This window comes from Erpetoichthys calabaricus, chromosome 2, assembly GCF_900747795.2.
Source record: "Erpetoichthys calabaricus chromosome 2, fErpCal1.3, whole genome shotgun sequence".
NCBI lineage: Eukaryota > Metazoa > Chordata > Cladistia > Polypteriformes > Polypteridae > Erpetoichthys > Erpetoichthys calabaricus.
Genome location: NC_041395.2, coordinates 289,363,278 through 289,384,453, shown reverse-complemented (window position 1 = coordinate 289,384,453; position 21,176 = coordinate 289,363,278). Strand labels below are relative to the sequence as shown.

Below are 21,176 nucleotides of genomic sequence, written 5' to 3'. Positions count from 1 at the left end.
GATATAAGTAGCTAGACTATGTGCCATAATGTAACATTTTTTAGCCTACTTAAGCAAATTCAGGGTTATAAAGGGCCCAAGGTGATTCTAGGAGCATTCGGCACAAACTAGGCACTCACCCTGGACTGGACAGGACCCAATGCAGAATCCACTCATGCACACATTCACCAATTTAGAGTCATCAATCCGCCTAATACTGTTCTGTCAGAAAGAGTGAGGCAGAAAATAATGTATGGACAAGAAAACGGGCAAAGATTTGTAACCAGGAGTACCAAAACTCAGTCATCATGCCATGAATCATAATTCTAACTCATAGTCAAGAGTTCATTTGCAAGGATTCATTGGCCAAAAACACAATCAAAAGTACAATGTGCCTGTATCTTACTTTTCACTCTGTAAGCTTGGATAAATAGAAGTGTTTGTCATGATCTTTATACCCACAACCCCGTGATGTCACAGCTGCTCATCTCCGGGTCATAGTGTAGCAACGTGGTAACAACCACTCCACAAAAAGATACAAGAACAATTCATTCAAATTAATTAAATTCCAATTAGGAAAAAAAAATATCAGAAACGGAATTTGCAAGCTCCAAAATCTAAAATACACCTGAAAAGGCCTACCAAGTACCACAAGAGAGCCCAAAAAAATTTTTTTTTGAAATGAAACCAAATCATAACAAACACATGTCTTTGGTGGATATGTAAGGAAAACCAGAGAAAACCATACACCGACATGGGGAGAATGAGCATACACCATGGAGACGACAGTTGAGTATGGAGTTTCAGCAAAGGACACACAATCTGTAAGGCAGGAACAGTACTGGGCCACCCAGAAGGCAGCTTGCCTTTTGCAGGTTTAATGAACTATTCCTGATCATTTGGAGAGCACTCTGTTTCTGAAGCAGACACATACAGTACATACATTGATATTTCTTGGGCCTGACCCTCAGGACACAAGGAAACACAGCAGTGCAGCCCTGGATTTGAGCAACCAGGTCTTGTTTTCTTCTTCCCCTTTGTACACACACACACACACACACACACGGGAGCTGCATGGAAACATAATAGCAAGGCTGAACTGTTATCTGCTGTTTGCCCTGCACATACTTGTGCTGAATTGGCAAGGTTGCCTGGGGCTACCTTGCCTGTGTGGGAACATAGCAGCTGACAGGCACATGGTATGAAAAGGTCAGATTTTTATTTGCTTTCCTGTTAATAAACAGACTTTCAGGGCCATGCAGGAATGCAGACTGTCCCCGGTAGACCATCTCATACCTTTTGATAACTGACTTATAGAAAAGGACATTTTAGACCTGAGTTTGGCATAATATTTAACTGTTGGCACAATATCATTGGTCATTTTGTACAGTCTATTGTTGTCTTTTTCAGAAAGTCAATTATAAAATGAGTAATCTACTTCACAGCTTTTTAGCTGTCTTTGAATTTCTCAAAATTTGTGTATTTCCATGGTATCTGTATGTCGCTTCTAGATGGTACCTAATGGTTTAATTTTTAGTTAGTGTTTTCGGCACAGTATAGACAAAGACATGCTCAATTCATCTGGGAGAATTTCTGAAGTCTATAGAGAACAGTCATTATTGTGTCTGTGAGTGTCCACTTCAAAAAGCACCTAAACCAATCACAGTCACAGGTGCCGTTATTTGTACGTATGAGTAATGATATGAAAAGCAAATCACAGTGTTGTATCAAAGCATCCTTGATTCTTGTGAATTCAACAGCATTAGTTATTCACCTGGATTGAGTGGAGACCTCTGTAATTTTGTGTGCAGCTATATGAGTGAGGAAGACAATTCTGAATTAGCATAAGCCACCCTAATTTGGGGTGTTTGTAAAAAAATGTAATGATTTACTTCAGGAAAGTACATAATATACAAGCAATAAAAAATTTGCATCAAATATTTGAAATATTAAAATGTGTGCTTCAGATTAAATGTTTAGTCTAAATATTCTCAATTGGAATAGAAGTTTCAGCCGCTTGTATTACGAATATATACGAATACAAGAGGTTGAAATGAGTTTCCTTCGCAGGGTGTCTGGGCTTTGCGTTAAAGATAAGGTGAGAAGCTCAGTCATCTGGGAGGGGCTCAGAGTAGAGCCGCTGCTCCTCCGCATCAAGAGGAGTCAGATGAGGTGGCTCGGGCATCTGATCAGGATGCCTCCTGGACGCCTCCGTGGTAAAGTGTTCCGGGCACATCTAACTGGGAGTAGGCCCCGGGGAAGACCCAGGACACGCTGGAGGGACTATGTCTTTCGGCTGGCCTGGGAACACCTCGGGATTCCACCGGAAGAGCTAGAAGAAGTGGCCGGGGAGGGGGAAGTCTGGGCATCTCTGCTCAAGCTGCTGCCCCTGCGACCCGATCTCTGATAAGCGGAAGAGGAAAAAAGGAAAATAGAAGTTTCCTGTCATTTTTCACGCTCTGAAACTGGTCCGTTGAGGGCTACATCCCAAGTTAAAGATCAAAAATGACATCAAATTCATAATCACTGACCTAAAATAACACCCTATTCGTAATCGCTGACTTTGAAATAGTCTAAAATGATATGCCACATGCTTATATTTGAAAGTTGTCATTTTTAACCTTCTGGGAGTGTTTCTTAAAAAGCTGGACCACCAGGAAAGAATCAGATATCAAGAATAATTTTCGTGATCAACAACCTCAAAATAGCATGAAATCACACTCCATATGCTTATACTGTATTACCAATCCCCCTTTTTTTTAATTTTTGAGAAAAAGAGTGACTTTGGCTTCTCGTATCCAATTAGGGGTGAACCCCTGGGGTCAATTGATGTAACAGGCACAACTTCAAGTCCTTCTGATAATTTTTGCTGGAAACAACTATTTCTTTTCTCTTTATAATAATGGTGTAATTTTGGGTGTAGAGGGACATAAATAGGGGAAACCTCGAAAATTTTGATGTATTGCATAACTAGACATCAAGACGAGTTGAACAACTTTTGTTGGGATTTTCTCAAACTGGTGAGGTAGGAGGCCCCAGACAAAAAAAACTGAAGTGATTTCAAAGCATTCATAAGTAATTCTTGTTAACACAACAAATTTTGACAGGCTTGTAATTGAGTTGTTGTGTAGTCGTCTTCAGCTCCTTAGATGTAAGTGATGGGAGTGATGTTTTGGAGTGACGGGACGGCGAATATCAACTATGTGGCTTCAGAGCTGATGGGCAGCGGTCATTGTTGTAAGAAGCCTGCTGAAGAAAGTCCAGCATGTGAGTTGGTGAGAATTTAGTATCATAGTAGCTTAACACGGCTAGAATGACACAATGTTACGAGGATGAAGATCAGCCTTTGACACTCAAAGCAAAGAATTAATTTGGAAAACTGCATTTGATGAAATTATGCAAGAACTTTGGATCTTTCTTTAAAATTGAATCAAATTAAGCAGTGATCGCTTTGCTGAATTACATAAGAACTTTTTTGTTGAATGTAGAGCTCGTTATTTACCTGTTGTTGATATTTGATTTCTGAAATTCTGTGTTTGTAATTTTAAATTTTCAATGACAATATTATGCAGTTCAGTACACCTACACACATGGTGTGATGGTGGTAGGCAATGAAGAGATCATGGGTTTGCGTCCCGTGTCCTCCCCACATGGAGTTTGCAAAGCACTTTGAGTAGTGAGTACAGTGCTATTAAAGAATTATTATTATACTTGACGATTTGTCAATTTCAAATTTTAAACACTATTTTTCTTCACCAACTAAATTAAAAACATATAGTGCTAGGACTCTCGGCTTCTGTATACCTTCACAGTACCTTGAATTTGATCTAAATTGAGAGTACACCTTATGAGAAGGATTTAGGATTCATAGTGGACTCTAGGCTATCGACTTCCCGACAGTGTTCAGAAGCCATTAAGAAGGCTAACAGAATGCCAGGTTGTATAGCATGATGTGTGGAGCACAAGTCCAAGGAGGTTCAGCTCAACCTTTATAATGCACTGGTGAGGCCTCATCTGGAGTACTGTGTGCAGTTTTGGTCTCCAGGCTACAAAAAGGACATAGCAGCACTAGAAATGGTCCAGAGAAGAGCGACTAGGCTGATTCCAGGGCTACAGGGGTTGAATTATGAGGAAAGATTAAAAGAGCTGAGCCTTTACAGTTTAAGCAAAAGAAGATTAAGAGGTGACATGATTGAAGTGTTTAAAATTATGAAGGGAATTAGTGCAGTGGATCGAGACTGTTATTTTAAAATGAGTTCATCAAGAACACGGGGACACAGTTGGAAACTTGTTAAGGGTAAATTTCGCACAAACATTAGGAAGTTTTTCTTTACACAAAGAACGATAGAAACTTGGAATAAGCTACCAAGTAGTGTGGTAGACAGTAAGATGTTGGGGACTTTCAAAACTCGACTTGATGTTTTCTTGGAAGAAATAAGTGGATAGGACTGGTGAGCTTTGTTGGGCTGAATGGCCTGTTCTCGTCTAGAGTGTTCTAATGTTCTAAATGCAATGTTTGCATATTGCCATCTTTTGTTTACCAAAAAAGACATTGCGATTCACACATGTTGATATAAAATGAGCCTGTGCTCAGTGTGCAGGAGATGTTGGATTCAAGTGTATTAGTTACTGTTATCACTTGTTATGGGTTTGTGCACTGATAGTTGTCATAGCATTGATTTAAATTTTTATTCCGTTAAATGCACTTTGTGATGTGCCCTGGTCATGTATGACCAAAATATTTATTTCCAATGGTAAACAAATGTTATTGCTAATACTGTGCACTTTTTTCTGATTTTACGCACCTGGATGCATGGATCAGATGTGAGCAAAATGTTTATTTTATTTCTAAAGAGAAACAAATGTTATTGCTGATACTGTGCACTATTTTGTTGTATGCACTTTCAGATGTGCCTAGGTCAGCTATGACCAAAATGTTTATTTTTTTATTTCCAGATTGGAAAAAAGTATTGCTACTACCTCAGATCTTGTTAAATTACTGTTTTTTATTGTTTTTTTATGCACTTTTTTATGTGCCTGTGTCAGATGTGACCAAAATTAAAAGGGAAACAATTATTAAACATTACTTGTTTTTAAATAGATTAATTTGTGTTGGTTTAAAATTTTCTGCTGCTTACCAGCTACTAAAAACATCTGGCCCAGCAAAATTTCTTGGTTTGAAAATCTTGCCCAACTGAATTTGTAATTGAATAGCACTGGGCAGGACCCCAGAGTCAAGTAAATTATGTGCGAGTGGTAAGCAGGACTCTGGAGCTGTAATGGGCCATCAACATCTATCTATCTATCTATCTATCTATCTATCTATCTATCTATCTATCTATCTATCTATCTATCTATCTATCTATCTATCTATCTATAATAATTCTTTGCATTTATATACCGCTTTTCTCACTACTCAAAGTGCTCAGCAATTACAGGTTAAGGGCCTTGCTCAAGGGCCCAACAGAGCAGATTCCCTATTGGCATTTACGGGATTCAAACCGGCAACCTTCCGATTGCCAGTGCAGATCCCTAGCCTCAGAGCCACCACTCCATCCATCCATCTATCCATCCGTCTGTCAGTCAGTCTCTGGTGTTGCTTAAACAAGAGCACAGAAACTATAGGCAGACATTGGCATGACATGAACAGTTAGGTGAGTAAGATTCAGGAGAAATGTTAGGGTTAATTGCCTGTCCTTGGTAATGTTTTATTATGCAGGGCAGTTCTCATCATGTTGAAAGGCACTATATAAAATAAAGATTTTTTGCATGTTTGGAAGGAGTTTGGTTTTATGGTAGAATGACTTGTAAGTTTTTCTCTACACCTGTGTCAGTCTTTCCCCAATTCGTTTAATTCCAAGTACTTCATTCCCTTGTGTCTCTGATATGTAACTCACATGTCCACGGCTTTGAAATGGTGTAAAAGTGGTAACATGTCATTCGCAGATAACCTAAGCTATATTTGTGTGATAAGAAGCTTTAGACGTCACGGTATTCTGTTTGATTGGTGCCCATATTTTGTCATTCACAGGGCGGGTACTGTACCACCTGGCACCACAGAAGAGCAGCTTCATTATGCCAAGAAGTTATATGATTCCGCTTTTCACCCAGACACAGGAGATCGCATGAATCTGATTGGTCGGATGTCCTTTCAGGTCCCTGGCGGTATGGCGATCACTGGATTTATGTTGCAGTTCTACAGGTGAACTAAAATTTACACATTTTTTGGTGTATGCTGTTATATATTCCATTTTGATTGAAAAAACTATAAAAGATACAAGACAAAATCTGTTAAATCCTTGTTTTCCTCTTCATTCAGAACAGTACCGGCAGTTGTGTTTTGGCAGTGGGTTAACCAGTCGTTTAACGCCTTAGTAAACTACACCAACAGGAATGCAGCATCGCCTATCACCCCAACGTAAGTAAACTTGGCCTAAAATCTACACAACAAGACATGAGCTACTGTTGTGCTGCAGCTGCTGTGTCTACTGTTAATAATCCTTGTAATTGTTATTTTGCTTTTCAGACAGATTGGCGTTGCTTATTTAACAGCAACTAGCACCGCCCTGGCCACAGCAGTGGGGCTGAACCTTTACACCAAGGTACTAGGACTGAGATACTTCTTAACCAATACCATATACTGTACTCGTCTGGAGACGTGTCTGTTGTAGCCACACACAACAGCACTTTCCAAAGCTCTTCTGCCTTTGCCATTTCTCTCAATTCTTCTTGTTTTTGTTTTTCATTCTAAGTGGCTAACGGCATCAACACTTGCCATGCACTGAATTGTCTGTGTTAATTTCTTGCTTACTTTCAGAAAGCTCCCCCACTGGTGGCTCGGTGGGTTCCTTTTGCTGCTGTGGCTGCAGCCAACTGTGTGAACATCCCAATGATGAGACAGCAGTAAGTAACATGAAGTGGCACTGCTTTTTCCAAGGTTTAGATGGGGAGGTGTTTGTGTGGTGGGAACATTTCCAATTTGTCAGTTTTGTTTTGTTTTTTCTTTTTAATTAAAACATTTGATTTTCTTGAAAAACAAACCACTTGATCTATGTATTTTCCAATTTTGTCTTTACGGAAGCAGTGAATGAAAAATCACAAAATATAGTGAGTGTCAGTGGGAAGTTTCACAGCGAGTTTGCAGTACAGTTATTAAATTTACTCTTTGGATACCCTTCCTATTAGGGTCTTAGTACCATGTGGATTGTTCCTTACTCAGAAACAGTATTGCATGTCTACTTTTATACTGCATTTTAGGGAGTCTGGCCTGCTATCTAAAATTCCAGAGAAGAATAAGGCTGTGGGGAGTTGAGGGAGTTATGTCACTGCACATAACCTGCCTTCATCCCACTGCTGTCTCTGAATGTGTGTATTTGAGTACTGCTTGCCACCTTTGCCTTGGCACCCACAAAACACTGAGCAAACGCTGTTCTTCAGGATCTGCAGGTGTTCCAAGAGATAGTAAAGTTAAGGCACTCTGTCCAGCATGGATAGGAAGCTGTAGCCATAGTGGAGGAAGACACTACTTGGTCTACAACTCATAGTCCCATGGGACCAAGAGTAGAGTGATGCCACAGCACAGAGGGCAGTGACATACAGATACTTCCTCACATGACTTATTCATGCCCAGCTCTGTCTGTGGCCTGGGGTCAGCATTTCACCACATATTTGTCTCCTCTGAGCATTTCTGAGACCAAGCCACTCTCACTGCATGACTGTATGGCACCTGAACTCCTACAGCAAGTCTGTTTTTGGATGCCGCCTGAACCCTCCAATACCAGTGAATATCTGCACTGCAGTCCTTTCCCATTATAAAAAGACAAGTATGAAAAATTTTGATAAAACAGTCCGTAAAAACAGCTAAAACAGATTTGCTTTTACAAATCGGCGCAAACAGTTCATTCAGCTGCTTCACCAAGAAGCTGTCTTTCTTTCAAAACTTCCTTTTTTCCCAAGCTGGGCACTTACAGTGAGGCTCCACCACCTTCTATGATCCACTTGTGTCCATGAAAAGAAAAAAATAATGTGAATGAAATTGTTGTGTGCCTTATAAATTAAAAAAAAAATCACAGCATTTTAACAAAGCATAAATCAAGTAGTTTGACTGATGGTGGCGGTCCGGAGTGTTCACTGTCTCCCTGAAGTTGACACACAACCCAAGTGTTTGCATGGATTTTTTTTTTCCTTCATCCAAAACACGTGCATTTTTGATTGATTGGTAACTCAGAACTGGAACATTGCAACTGACTATGGCCCATCTAGGATTGAATCCTGACTTGCACCTGATGCTGCCAGTATATAGTTTAGATGGAATTGATAATGTCAAATTGATACTTTCATCTTATATGCTATCCTCACAAGTGAGCTTCATTTCATATTTTTGCTCCCTGTCTCTTAAACTCTCCTTGAATCTGACTGTGGAGTTGCTTGCATCACAAGAGTTGGGTTAAGCAGCAGAAAACCAAAGAAATTTAGGAACCTTAACGATTCCGTGATCAGCGTACATAGTATGATTTGTCAGCATGACGTACTGGCTAAGAAAGTGGACCACAAACATGTTCAGTTTCAGTTACCCCCTACTTGGTGGCATGATTGTCACTCCAGCCACTGTAAAAAAAACCTCACACTGTTCAGTGCGGTGCTGGGTGTCACCCTTTGCACGGCTGCTCTCGGATCCCAATCCAGGTGGTTGTCGTATGGTGGGTGCGGCAATGTGCTGTAATCAGAGCACGCTCCCAACCTCTCTCTCTCTCACTCCCGACTGTGTGATTCTCCATTAGTCACTTACCCTTCTAGGGCACAAATCAGATATTTACAGGACAGGACAAACATGTTGAGTCTAAGAATTGTTAACTGTATAGAATTATATTAGTTGGAAATGTCCAGTCTCAGATATATTGTGTAATTTGACCTGATTTGACATTTTCATTACCAATGAAATGACTTGTCCAAGACTGTGAGTGAGCCGCGGCTTTTTAATTTTCATGATGTCAAAGATATCGTCCTGAAAGAACAATTCAACGATTTGTACTAATACTTAATTAGTTCTTTTACATTGCTATTGTGGGACATGGCCGGCCTTTTGTCCCGGCCAATACCCCCAGGCCGCCAGGTGGAGCCCTGCATAGAGGTGCCCCGAGTTCCAGCAGGGCATCATGGACAGTGGAGTTTTTATCACAGCCCTGCTGGATACCATGGGGGCCTCCAGGGGACGCTGCAGGAAAGCCCAGAGACTTTGGTTTCACCTATAACCCGGGAAGTACGTCTTAGTCCAAGCGACATTGTATTGTTTATGAGTATTGTGGAGTGGAGGGTGCTTGGTGCACTTTATTGCCCGAATAAAATAGTTTATTGGACATTTATCTGGTGTCTGGCGTCTGATAAGAGGGTTCAAGGGAGCGATAGCGCCCCCTATCTGTCACACTATGTAGCAATGGCATGTGATACGTGTTGCATTTTGAAAACAGCAGAAATATAAATATTGGCTCAAGTTCATTGATGAATTTGAAGACGTTAGACTTAACTGCTGTTATGGGCTTAAGTCTGAAAGATGGCTGAAGAAAAACAAAAATATTCACTATTACTATAGTCCTGTTTCTTTATTTTTTTTGGTATTATAAGTACCGAGGAGCAGAACACAGTAAGGAATCTATTTTCATACGGTGTCTTATTTAGGTCTTATCTTGCAAATCATGCGACTTTTCTGGTTAGTATTTTAACCTGCAAAAGTGTGATTTACCATCCAACCTGTTAGGTACCAACCTGGCCACCTTGCCCACTAGTTTTGACTTCTGACTAATTTCAGCACTCACGGAGGTTAAACAGTGTGGTCCCTCAGCCGTGCAGTTGTATTGGTTTGTAGGGGGAGTGAAGAAACTGTTCAGGAAATTAACAGCTGGTGGGGGAGTTGTCTGGATTTTAATGCAGTCTCTTCTCATTTCCCTTTCTTCCAGAGAAGTACTCAACGGAATTACAGTAATGGATGAAAATGACAACAAATTAGGGTGCTCACGGGTTGGTATAATCTTTTCAAATTTCATACCCAACTGTATAGCAAAATTGTTTTTTTGCAGTGTGTATTTCAAGTTTAACATGCACCTTAATCGTTTGAAGAGAGTAAAACAGATTTTATAGTATATGAAACAGTCACATCATTTTATTGTATTTTAAAATTTAAAATTTATTTTGTAGTAATTTATCATTTGACTGTTTAGTTTAATTAACTGAGGGTCATTACCTGGAAGACTCTTATCTTTTAAGGAATTCTTCAGTCTAAATCTTGTTCCTCATGATCTATTTTTGGTATTTAATATTTCATTCTTATTATGTGTGCACATAGGTAGATGAGTAAAGAATTGTGGATTTCAGAAATCAGAAACCAGGTCCTTAGATCTCCTACTTATTCAAATCCACACAGCATGTTGGTAATAATTTCTAAAATATGTAGTTATGTAATATCTCTCTTGATAAACTTCCTAAACAAAAAGTTAAGAGAATGTGAATAGGAGGAAGGCAGTTGGGTAATGTGGAATTTTATAAATGTGAAAGCTGGCCAGCAGTACAGTTACAGAAGTACACATGAAGTGAGGGGCAGTCCAGACAAACAGATCAAGATGAAGGGTCTCTTTTATAAGTTCCTGCGTCCCCATATCTTGGATTTAGACCAACAGTGATGAAGAATGCATCAGTAGTGGTGGCCTAAACCTTTGCTGTGATAGCACACATTAAAAGCATCAGTAACCTTCACTAAACTCTCTGTGGCTACACTGTGCATCATCAAGGGGAAGCAGAGGCATGAATTGAAATTAAACTGGCAAACCCCTTGTGGATGGGGAGTTACGGTTCTGCTAGATGTACAAGGAAAGATTAGAAAAAAGCACAAGCTTGGCTTGGCAAGAAGTAAACGCCTGAAGTGTGTGAATAAATTATTCTTCTCACCTTTAAAGCCCTTCATGGTTCAGCCCCTCATTATCTGTCGGAGCTGCTGCTTCCTTACACTCCTGCCCGTGCATTACGATCTTCGGACGCTAACTTACTCACTGTACCCAAATACAGGTTAGTAACTATGGGCGGCAGAGCGTTCAGTGTGATGGCCCCTAAAATTTGGGATTCTCTCACTCTCAGCCTTCAGACTCCTGTTAAAAACACATCTTTTCAATGAGTATTATTCTTTTTCGTGTATGTAATTTCTACTGTCTTGTTAATGTGTGTATTGAATTGTAAAGTGTCCTTGACAGTATGAAAGGCGCTACATAAATAAAACATTATTATTATTATTATAATAAAGGAGCCAAAGCAGGAAGACAGACAAAAGCTACCCATGTTTGGGAGGCTGAAATTAATCTTTGTTTTATTGTTGATAATATACGGTAATGGATGTTAAAGGAGTATTTTTTTTATTTGAAGTATTCCTTTAATGATATGCAAAGCTAATAGAAAATGAAGAGCTGGGAATTCAGAACATAAACTGACATCATCAATCAAAGTATTTCTGATTAAAACCAAGCAAAAATACCCTGCCTTTGTGAATAACTGGATCATTGCAGTGTCACTCTTGAATTTGATTTGCAGTATTAGGGCAGGTTGTTTTGGGCGTACTGTACATGTAAAGTGTGTAACTGTGACACATAAATCATGTTGAGACCTCCACAGACACGGATAGCTGCTGTTATCTTTTGTGGGCAGGTAGGTGAAATAGATGATTTGCTTCATTTGATTCAACTCTGATGGCGTCTTTATGTATAAGGCATATGCATATCATCTTTTAAAAGATAATATATTGTGCTATCTCGGAGTTGAATTGTGGATAACATTCTACTGATTGAAACAGTAGTGCTGTGTTATTTACCCACTAAAAATTCAGTTTGATTTATCGCCTCCTGTCACAGCACTCAGTACATTGGAAAAATCAAATACAGTGGCAGTCATTGTGTTAGAAAATGCAGTTACACTTCTGCCTTATAAGATTTCTTTTTTTTTTTTTTTTAGAAAGCTGCCGTGAAGGGGATTACACAGGTGGTCATTTCCAGAGTTGCCATGGCAGCCCCAGGAATGAGTAAGTATTAAGAAGAATGCTCAGGCCTTCTGCATCAGTGGGATTTTTTTTTTTGGCTTAATAAATTGCCACTTCTGATTTATGCTTACACATAAGATGTGGAGTGCAGAAGTCAGACTTTAACATCTTCAAAGTTTTATGCAAGTCATGATCTTGACTCCCTGGAGACGTGAATGCAGCTGCCTCTCTGCCAGCAGCGTACATTTCATGCCCTGACTCAAACCGTGAGGCATGAAAGAGTCCTGTGAAGACATCTCACTGTGCATTTTAAGGATGTGAAACAAAGGAAATTGATTTGAAAAGTGTTCATAGGGGTCAGCGCTCCAATGCTACGGCGGCATATATGACAGAACTTGAACAGTTTAAATGCAGTGGTTTAGAATCTAGGAGTTTTGTGCTTAGTAGAAAGTGAAGGAGACTTACTGTAGGATTTTAGTAATACATACTCAAAAATCCAGTTTGGGACAGAGTTATGCACCAGCACTGCACATTTATTTTTACTTAGTGGGATATTTTCAAAGTTACATCTGGAAAGATAGTGTTTATAATTTGAAACCAACAAGTTTAATTCACAGAAACCAAATAAGAAGGGTATAGAATCATTGATGATGTAATGCTCTTGAATTAGATCAGGCGAGTTTCAAAATGCTATGAATGCTTTGTTTTAAAGTACAGCAGGGAAGACGTCAGTTTATTGTTGAATAATCTGTTTTAAGGTCACTCACTGCGCGGTGCTCCTTTCTAGTAAGCTTAACATGTTTTTTTTTTCCTTTCCTCATGTCCAGTTATTTTGCCAATTATAATGGAGAGGCTGGAGAAGTATCCTTTAATGCAGGTCAGTAAACGCACTTTTCAGGTTTGTCCGTCTTTTGTAACATACATGACATCACAGTCTGCAGTGAGGCCAACATTGGGTTTACTTCTTCAGTGTTTGCTTTTATTCTGAATTTCTTCCTGCGTCTGGTCAGTTGCTTCACTTGTTTACATGTTTTACGTACAGCAGAGTCTCATGTTTTATTGCGTTATTTTAGGTAAAGAAACACTCCACCCAAAAATAATACTTTTTTATATATAAAAGTCATTTACCTCATGTAGTTTGTAGGGGTGGCAAGAGAAATATTTTTAATGTCATGTTTTCATGCAGAAAATAGATTGGGGATCTATGGAGACCATTGTAGGATCTCACATTACTCGTGATGAACAATTCATATGGCAAAATCTTTTGATTTTTTTGTTAAAATAAATAAACACTTTTGGAAAATCAGAGTAGTGAATGCAGAGGAAGTGCGTTCACACAGGGACAAGCGTTTGAACTGGCCAGTGAACGAGAGGAAGAGCTTGTTCTACACATTTCCTCTGTGTACTGCTGTGATTTTCTGAAAGTATTCATTTAACAATATTTTAGGAAAATATGCACAAGTTTTGTCCGTTGTGAGCATATGACAGGATGACTTGACGTGTAGATTATAGGGTTGTCACAATTTCAAAATTTCAAACTTTTGACACAATACAAAAATATTGAAATTGATACCATTAAGTATATAATGTAACTCAATTAAACAATAATTATTTTGTAATTCTGTATGCATTGATGAAAATAAATAATTGAAATTTTAGTCATTAAAGCATAGGAATGATTAAACTCAGTAGTGGTCAGTAGCCTTGGTGTTAACCTTAATGCACATTATGGCCCATCCCAAAAACTACAGTTCCCATCTAGCCACATTAATAATCTTACAGTATATAGGCACATTGTGAGCTGAGGAAAATGCAGCAAAACAGGGCCGTCATCAAAATGAATAAAAAAGAAATCATCAAATCACAATCACTGATATGCCGAGCAGTGCTATCGTGATACAACTTAAAGGAAAATGCACCACACTGCATTCATGCAGACCCCAACCATGAAGGGGCCGCCATAGAAAACCAAATCCAATCAGCTTTCACTGTAATCTCCATTTCACAATTCAACTTCTACTGTAGTACACCAAGTATATGAGCACACGGAGAACCAGAGCCACCATTTAGGCAATTCTGCACTGAAAAGTTATGCAGTGTATGTGATGACCTATAATTTGACATTTGCACGTAATAAAGCAAAAGAAAGTAATGTGCTTTGGGACTAAAAATCGAGGGTGCGACGGAGTCCTCATGCTAAAGAGTGTTGCCAACAAATGAACAGCGCAGAATAAAACTGGTCTACAAGTAAAAAATTGCAGACCCCTTTCTTAATGTGTTAAGAAACGTTCAACTGATAACAAAACACATTTTAGCCTGTAGAAAAACAACAAACATCACACCCCTACTTCAAGTTTGCAGATTTACAATGATGAAGGATTCCGCAATTTAGAAAACTAAAAAGATTACAATATGCAAGCTTTTGAGGCAACTCAGGCCCCTTCTTCAGGCAAGATGTAATCAGGAGCCTGAGTTGCCTTGAAAGCCTGCATATTGTAATCTTTTTACTTAGCCAATAAAAGGTGTCATTTTGCTTGAATTCTCAATACATTCATAATGGCTAACACGGTACAACACCCTAGCACTACACGCAATTTAGAAATAAAGATACTATAAGAAACGTGGCTGCAATTCGAGTCATGCCCATTGGCAGCCCACGAGGCTCAAATGTGAAAAGCCAGAGAGAACCAGAACTGCATTTATAATGTAGGTTATATAATCAATACCATGAAAAATGAGAATTAAAACCACTTTTCAAATGTTACAATCTATACAAGTGATATTTTGATACTTTTGACAACCCTAGTGGATTTTGTAACATGTGTAATGTAAATTGTTTTCTTGGATGTTTTCGATTGTTTGCTGTTGGCCATCATTGGTCTCCATATGAGAAACTTGGAACGTATCTCCGATTGCATGAATACATTACATTAAATGTTCTTCTTGGCCATAACTACAAACTACATGGGCAAATTACATATAAAAAATACAATTTTTGGGTGAAGTATTCCTTTAAGCCTTCTTGTATAATTCTACACAAACAAGAAAAACTGCAGAAAAATACAATACTGAGATGAGTTTAGTAGAGCTCATCAGTCAGGATACGGCTAGTGCTGTGCTACAGGTATAGATGGTTTAAGAGGTTCACAGAATTACCTCAGTTCTGTCTGTGCGTGTGATCAGATGAGAGCACCACGGCATCTAAAACAAGAGCAGCAGGTCACAAAGTGTTACTGGAGCATTAGGGGGATTCTCATTTCATGCTGATTATACAATTATTGGTCAATGTAGCAGGTTTGGGGCTTTTACTACACCCACTTAAGAGTGAGAACCTTTAGGTTTTGGGGTAATTGGTTGAAACATAATGCATTTACCAGTGTATAAAACACTAACAAAATCTCTTTTCTGTGTGTTTATAGAGAATCAAGTTTCTTCATGCACCAATGCAAGTGATGATGGTGGGAGTTTTGTAAGTACTTTTTATTGTTGGGTGTATATGTATTGCTCAAATCAATCAAGAGAGGACTGTTCCCCTGAAAGCAGATGTTATTGAGGGTCTGTGAACATCTCAGATAGGATAAGCAGACTCCACTACACTCACTCAGGTCACCATCTCTTGACTCTTTCCTGGTCACTCAAAGTAAGAACCACTCAGCATGTGATCAGTTCATTTCCTACTGTAGTCACTCACAACGTTTAATTCACTCCTCTATCCCCACATCTCCAAACACCGTCCAGCTTAAAACGTGGTTAACTTTTGAAGACTTGGATTATTCTGACCTACCAATTCTATGCAGTTTTATTGCATTGTGTATTTAGTCACTGTGTTTTGATTTCCTGTTGTTGTTAATAATGTCGAACTGTAAAATGATGTCATACTGTAAGTTATTCTCTCAGTTGTTTTGTAACATTACATCCATGGCTGTGACATCAAGACAAATTGCCAGTAAATTTGTTGCCTGGTAGTAAAGTTCACTTCAGTCCAGCAATTCCGAAGACAGTATAGCATTACTGTATACGATACAATTACTTTTATTGTTAAATTCTCTCTTTGAAATTTCACAGTGGAGCTAATCATTTTAGAAGTTGTTGGTCAGATACAGTATCCTGCAGCACTACTGCTCCACTACCCCAGCTTTTTCAGTTACCTCTGACTCTTTAAGGGTTAGGAGTCGCTTCTTTCAGTTTAAGGTTTTTTTTTTTTTCTTTTTTACAGCTTGACCTTCATGGTGCCAGCCGCCTGCTCTCTTTTCCCTCAGAGATGGTAAGACCATTTTATTGAAAGAGCTAATCAGTACAAAAAGCCTTTGAATTTGTGCTTCACTGCCTTGCAGCAGACCACCCCCTACGTCCTAGATCAAAACTGTATGAAGTCTTTCTAATCAAAACTCAGAATACACCTCTTCACACTAGGAGTGGCCTGTATGGCTAAAAATCCATTTCGTGTTACATTGTCAGCTCCACTTATTTGGCATCCACAATTCTGATCCACCACCAGTTTGAAATGAAAAAAATATATAAAATATTCTCAAAAAAGAACCTTTCACATTTCCACATGCAGTGTTGCCCACAAAATCCGCACAAGAAACAAGATGTGCACGCCGATGCTGCTGAGGTGAGGCATGGCATACCCAAGCCCCGTCAACCCTCAGTCCAGCTGTATCAGCACGTGTTGGCTTCATGCACGCAATCGTCTTTATGCTTTTGTGAAAGTTTTGAACATTCACAGTTTTTGCACATCACTGGGGAGATCCTGGAACCATAAACCCATGGATATGGCAGGCTGACCTGTAATTACAAATTCTGAAGGCTCTGCCAGGTTCCAGTATAATGTATTCATGTGCACTTTTCAGACTGAAACTTCTTTTTTACAAAATAACTAACATATTGATGGTTAACCGTTCACACACGTGTGCCGGTTCATCTATCAAATGCTCTGCTAACACTCTGCAGAGTGTTACTCTAGGAGATTCAATGGCTTTTATTCAGCTTTCCAGAATCAATAAAAGTACAGCTTCTTATTCATGTTGGCACTGCCATCAGGCGAACACAACACTAAACACACCTTTATCCGGTCCTTGCTACCTGTTTGTATCACCCTAACAATGAGGCTGAACTACACAGCAACTTGGATAATACTGTTAGCTAGATGAACTTCACAAACACAAACTTAACCTACAAGTCCTTACACAAAGACATTACCTTTAAGACTGTTATTCTCCAACATAAAATCACATTTCCTGTTTCTATTTGCATGCACTGATTTGCAGTTTCAGCACATTTCTATTAATGTTTAGTATACTGGTAAAAAAATGTTTAAATCCACCCTGATAGAAGAATTTCACCTGGTATGACAGGTTTATCACCCATCGCTACTCCACACCATATGGACATTGTCAGATTCTTTTATTCACAAAGTAATAAATTCTGTTTAGGAATCTTCTGTTGGTGCAGCTGTTCACAATTTTCTACTGAAACACCAGTTCACGTGATTCATCTGTCCATTATAAAAATCTGCTTGTTGTGGGGTCTTGTGCCAGTCTCTCTCTCTCCATACTGGCAATCCCTCCCACACTCCTTCACACTGGTGCCAGTAACATTAACATATGCATCTTTTGGAGGTGGGAGGAGAACCCAAACAGATACACGGTGAGAACATGAAAATTCACAAGTAGTGCCTGGACTAGAATTCCCATCCAGGGGTCTGGAGATGTGAAGCACTGGCCTTAGGCAAATCTCCACTCTGCCCCCTTCCATATATACACATACACACTGGCCACTTTATTGTACACCTTGCTAGTACTGAGTTGGACCCCTTTTGCCTTAAGAACTGCCACAATTCTATTGTCGTGGCATAGATTCAATAAGCAGCTGGAAACATTCCTCAGGGATTCTGGTCCACATTGATACTATAGTGTTATGTAGGTACTGCAGATTTGTTGGCTGCACATCCATGATGCAAATCTCCCATTCCACCACATCCCAAAGGTGCTCTATTGGATTAAGATCTGGTGATGGTGGAAACCATTTGAGTACAGTGAACTCTTTGTCATGTTCAATAAACCGGTTTTGAGATGATCTATGCTTTGTGACATGGCGTGTTATCTTGCCGGAAGAAGTCACCATAGGATGGGTACACCGTGGTCATAAAGAGATAGACATGGCAAAAATACTCAGGTAGGCTGTGCCAAATAAACAGTGCTCAATTGGTGCTAATGGGCTCAAAGCATGCCAAGAAAATATCCCCCAAACCATTACACCACCAGCAGCCTGGACCATTGATACAAGGCAGGATGGATCCATGCTTTCATGTTGTTGATGCCACATTCTTGCCCTACCATCCAAATGTCTCAGCAGATATTGAGACTCATCAGACCAGACAACACTTTTCCAGTCTTCTGCTGTCCAATTTTGGTGAGCTAATGGGAATTGTAGCCTCAGTTGCCTGTTCTTGCAGGAGTGGCACTTGGTGTGTTCTTCTGCTGCTATAGCCCATCTACTTTAAGGTTTGACCTGTTGCGTGTTCAAAGATGCTCTGCATACTTCGGTTGTTAACGAGTAATTAATTTGAGAGGAACCAGTCTGGCCATTCTCCTCTGATCCCTGTCATCAACAAGGCATTTTTGCCCAGAAAATTGCCGCTCACTGGATACTATCTATTTTTCTGGCCATTCTCTGTGAACCTTAGAAATGGCTGTGCATGAAAATCCCAGTAGATCAGCAGTTTCTGAAATTCTCAGACCACCCCATCTGGCACCAACAACCATGCCACGTTCAAAGCCACTTAAATCACCTTTCTTCCCCATTCTAATGCTCAGTTTGAACTTCAGTAGGTCATCTTAACAATGTGTACACGCCCAAATGCATTGAGCTGCTGGCATGTGATTGGCCGATTAGATATTTACGTTAACAAGCAGTTGGACAGGTGTACCTAATAAAGCGGCCAGTGAGTGTATACACATTCTCTTTAATTGTATTATTTCTTTACTCGTAATTTTTTACATAGGTCCTTTATTTTGCATGCATTAATGATACATGGCTGCCTTACAACTTTCCAGTTGAACTGGTTAACCTTTATGAATAAAGGCATGCAATGTTTCCAGTGTGGCCAGGTGTCACCAGGAAAGGGAATTTCTGTCAGCCAGCATTCAGCATTCGTGCTCTCTCAGGTATCAGGGCATCTTACCGGCTTATGTGGATGGTCACATTAATGATTTCCTTTCCTTTTCCTACTTCAAGTTCTATAGCTGTGTCCAAGCTGGAGCCAGAGCTAAGGGAGTCCATTCAGGAACGCTACGGGAATACTCTGGAGTACGTTTACTTCAACAAGGGACTGTAACTGTGCCGAGTTCAGAACTGTCAGCAGCACTGGCCAGTGGATATGGACACTTCACCAGTTACACTAGGTCTTTTTAAATTGTTGGTTTTATCAAAGTGTGCTGTCTCCATGGAGTCCTATGTCTTTACCTGGCAAATACTGTTAATGTAATAACATACTTGAATCAGGCAATTTTTGAAGAATAAATTTCACTTGAAATTAAATGTTTTCCCTGATATAATAAGCCCATAAATGTGTCAGTACCTCACCACATTAAGTGCTGCTATCTTCACAATCTACAGGTTTGCAAATCTTTCAAGCTTAATTGGCATCATTAATGATACTGGAAGAGGTCTAATGTCATGTAAACATAGTGAAAAGCTGCAGGGTCTTTTGGGAATTGACGTGTATTAGGTGATCTCGTGATGGCTTTTTGGAAGTGCTTTTACTGTACAGATACAAATCATGCTCTTTGTTATAAGTCTAGCCAGTGCTTCTTGATTCTCTAAAAATCACCAAACACAAAGCGTGTTGGACAACAGCATCTTAAAATGGCACTGATTAATTTTCACATTTTGTAAAGTGTCCAGAAGTAAATGAACAATTGTAAGAAACCAAATGGTGCCATGAAGCAGGTTTGAGTAACACAGAACCACAAACTTGACACCATTCTTGTCTCTTATTATTTTTAATTTCATGGCCAGGGAGAGCAAAGTTAAATAGGAGACTATGTCTCTCGGCTGGCCTGGGAACGCCTTGGGATTCTCCCGAAAGAGCTAGAAGAAGTGGCCAGGGAGAGGGAAGTCTGGGCATCTCTGCTTAAGCTGCTGCCCCCGCGACCCGACCTCGGATAAGCGGAAGAGGATGGATGGATGGGACAGCAAAGTGCAGCCAAGGCTTGAAGGATGTCCAGTTTAGGGACCACTGTGTTCCATCTTTGCTATTTGCAGGTTGGGTTCTTTCCCTCATTTGTCTGTGATTTCTGGTATGAATCTGAACAAATCACACTGTGATAAGATAAAAAAGAGGCTTGTTTCAAAAAATGGAATGAATGCAACTTTGCTGATGGACTGGTGCAGTGCCTGCAATAATGTGGCTGTTGATAGTCCCATTGAGCCTCCTGCTCAAGAGTTGCCCACTTGGCTGATTTTAGGCCCCTATGCTCACAGAGGACATGTGTATCTGCCAATTATTTGAGCCTACTCAATTCACTTTAGGGTCACTGAGGCTGGTGACTACTCCAGCAGCATGAGGTATGTGGCAGAACACAACCTTTCTTTGTGGAGCATCTCTTCACTGGGCAATCTCCATATACCCTCATACTGGGACACTTTCAGATATCACAAGAAAAAACAGTAACTCTGGAAGAACATGCAGGCACCACACAAACAGCAGCAGCAGTAACCGCTGTGGGGACATTAGTTATTCATCATCTCTTCACAAGCATAAAAATGAACAAAAATGTGCAAAGGTCCAAGATCTTAGTCACTACCTTACACTAATGGAATTTATGCAGATACACCAGGTAAAGGAGGCCAAATCCCAGAACTAACAACTATATACTTGAGAAATAAAATAATTTTACACATTTTTTAAAGCAGTCACTTTTCGACTGGATTTATTCTTGTGAAGGAAAAGCTATTGCCATCTAGAGATGCACAGTGCATTGATTTTAGGCTAGAAAAATATGCCACCCTGTGAGTGGAAAAAGGCATCAAAGAGGCTCAACATATTAATTACCATGCATATATTATTGGGTAAATACAGAACAGGGATTACTAAAATAACAACTTTTGTAATGAGGTGAATTACATACGGCCAAGATGCAGGTTTCCATTTCATTAAATATTCATCTTTATTTTATAA

General features: G+C 39.6%; 1 protein-coding gene across 2 annotated transcripts in view; it reads left to right on the top strand.

The window, feature by feature from the left end:
- The window catches only part of sfxn2 (sideroflexin 2), a 56,281-nt gene extending 36,747 nt beyond the window's left edge, over positions 1 to 19,534 (top strand). For both annotated transcript variants that reach the window (XM_028795731.2, XM_028795730.2), the window contains exons 3-12: positions 6,011 to 6,181; positions 6,299 to 6,397; positions 6,506 to 6,581; positions 6,797 to 6,882; positions 9,933 to 9,993; positions 11,968 to 12,034; positions 12,820 to 12,869; positions 15,412 to 15,461; positions 16,209 to 16,256; positions 19,232 to 19,534. In XM_028795731.2, the coding sequence (XP_028651564.2) occupies positions 6,011 to 6,181; positions 6,299 to 6,397; positions 6,506 to 6,581; positions 6,797 to 6,882; positions 9,933 to 9,993; positions 11,968 to 12,034; positions 12,820 to 12,869; positions 15,412 to 15,461; positions 16,209 to 16,256; positions 19,232 to 19,331 (808 nt within the window). In that variant the 3' untranslated portion in view covers positions 19,332 to 19,534. The remainder of the gene's footprint in view (positions 1 to 6,010; positions 6,182 to 6,298; positions 6,398 to 6,505; positions 6,582 to 6,796; positions 6,883 to 9,932; positions 9,994 to 11,967; positions 12,035 to 12,819; positions 12,870 to 15,411; positions 15,462 to 16,208; positions 16,257 to 19,231) is intronic.
- The last annotated feature ends 1,642 nt before the right edge of the window (positions 19,535 to 21,176 follow it).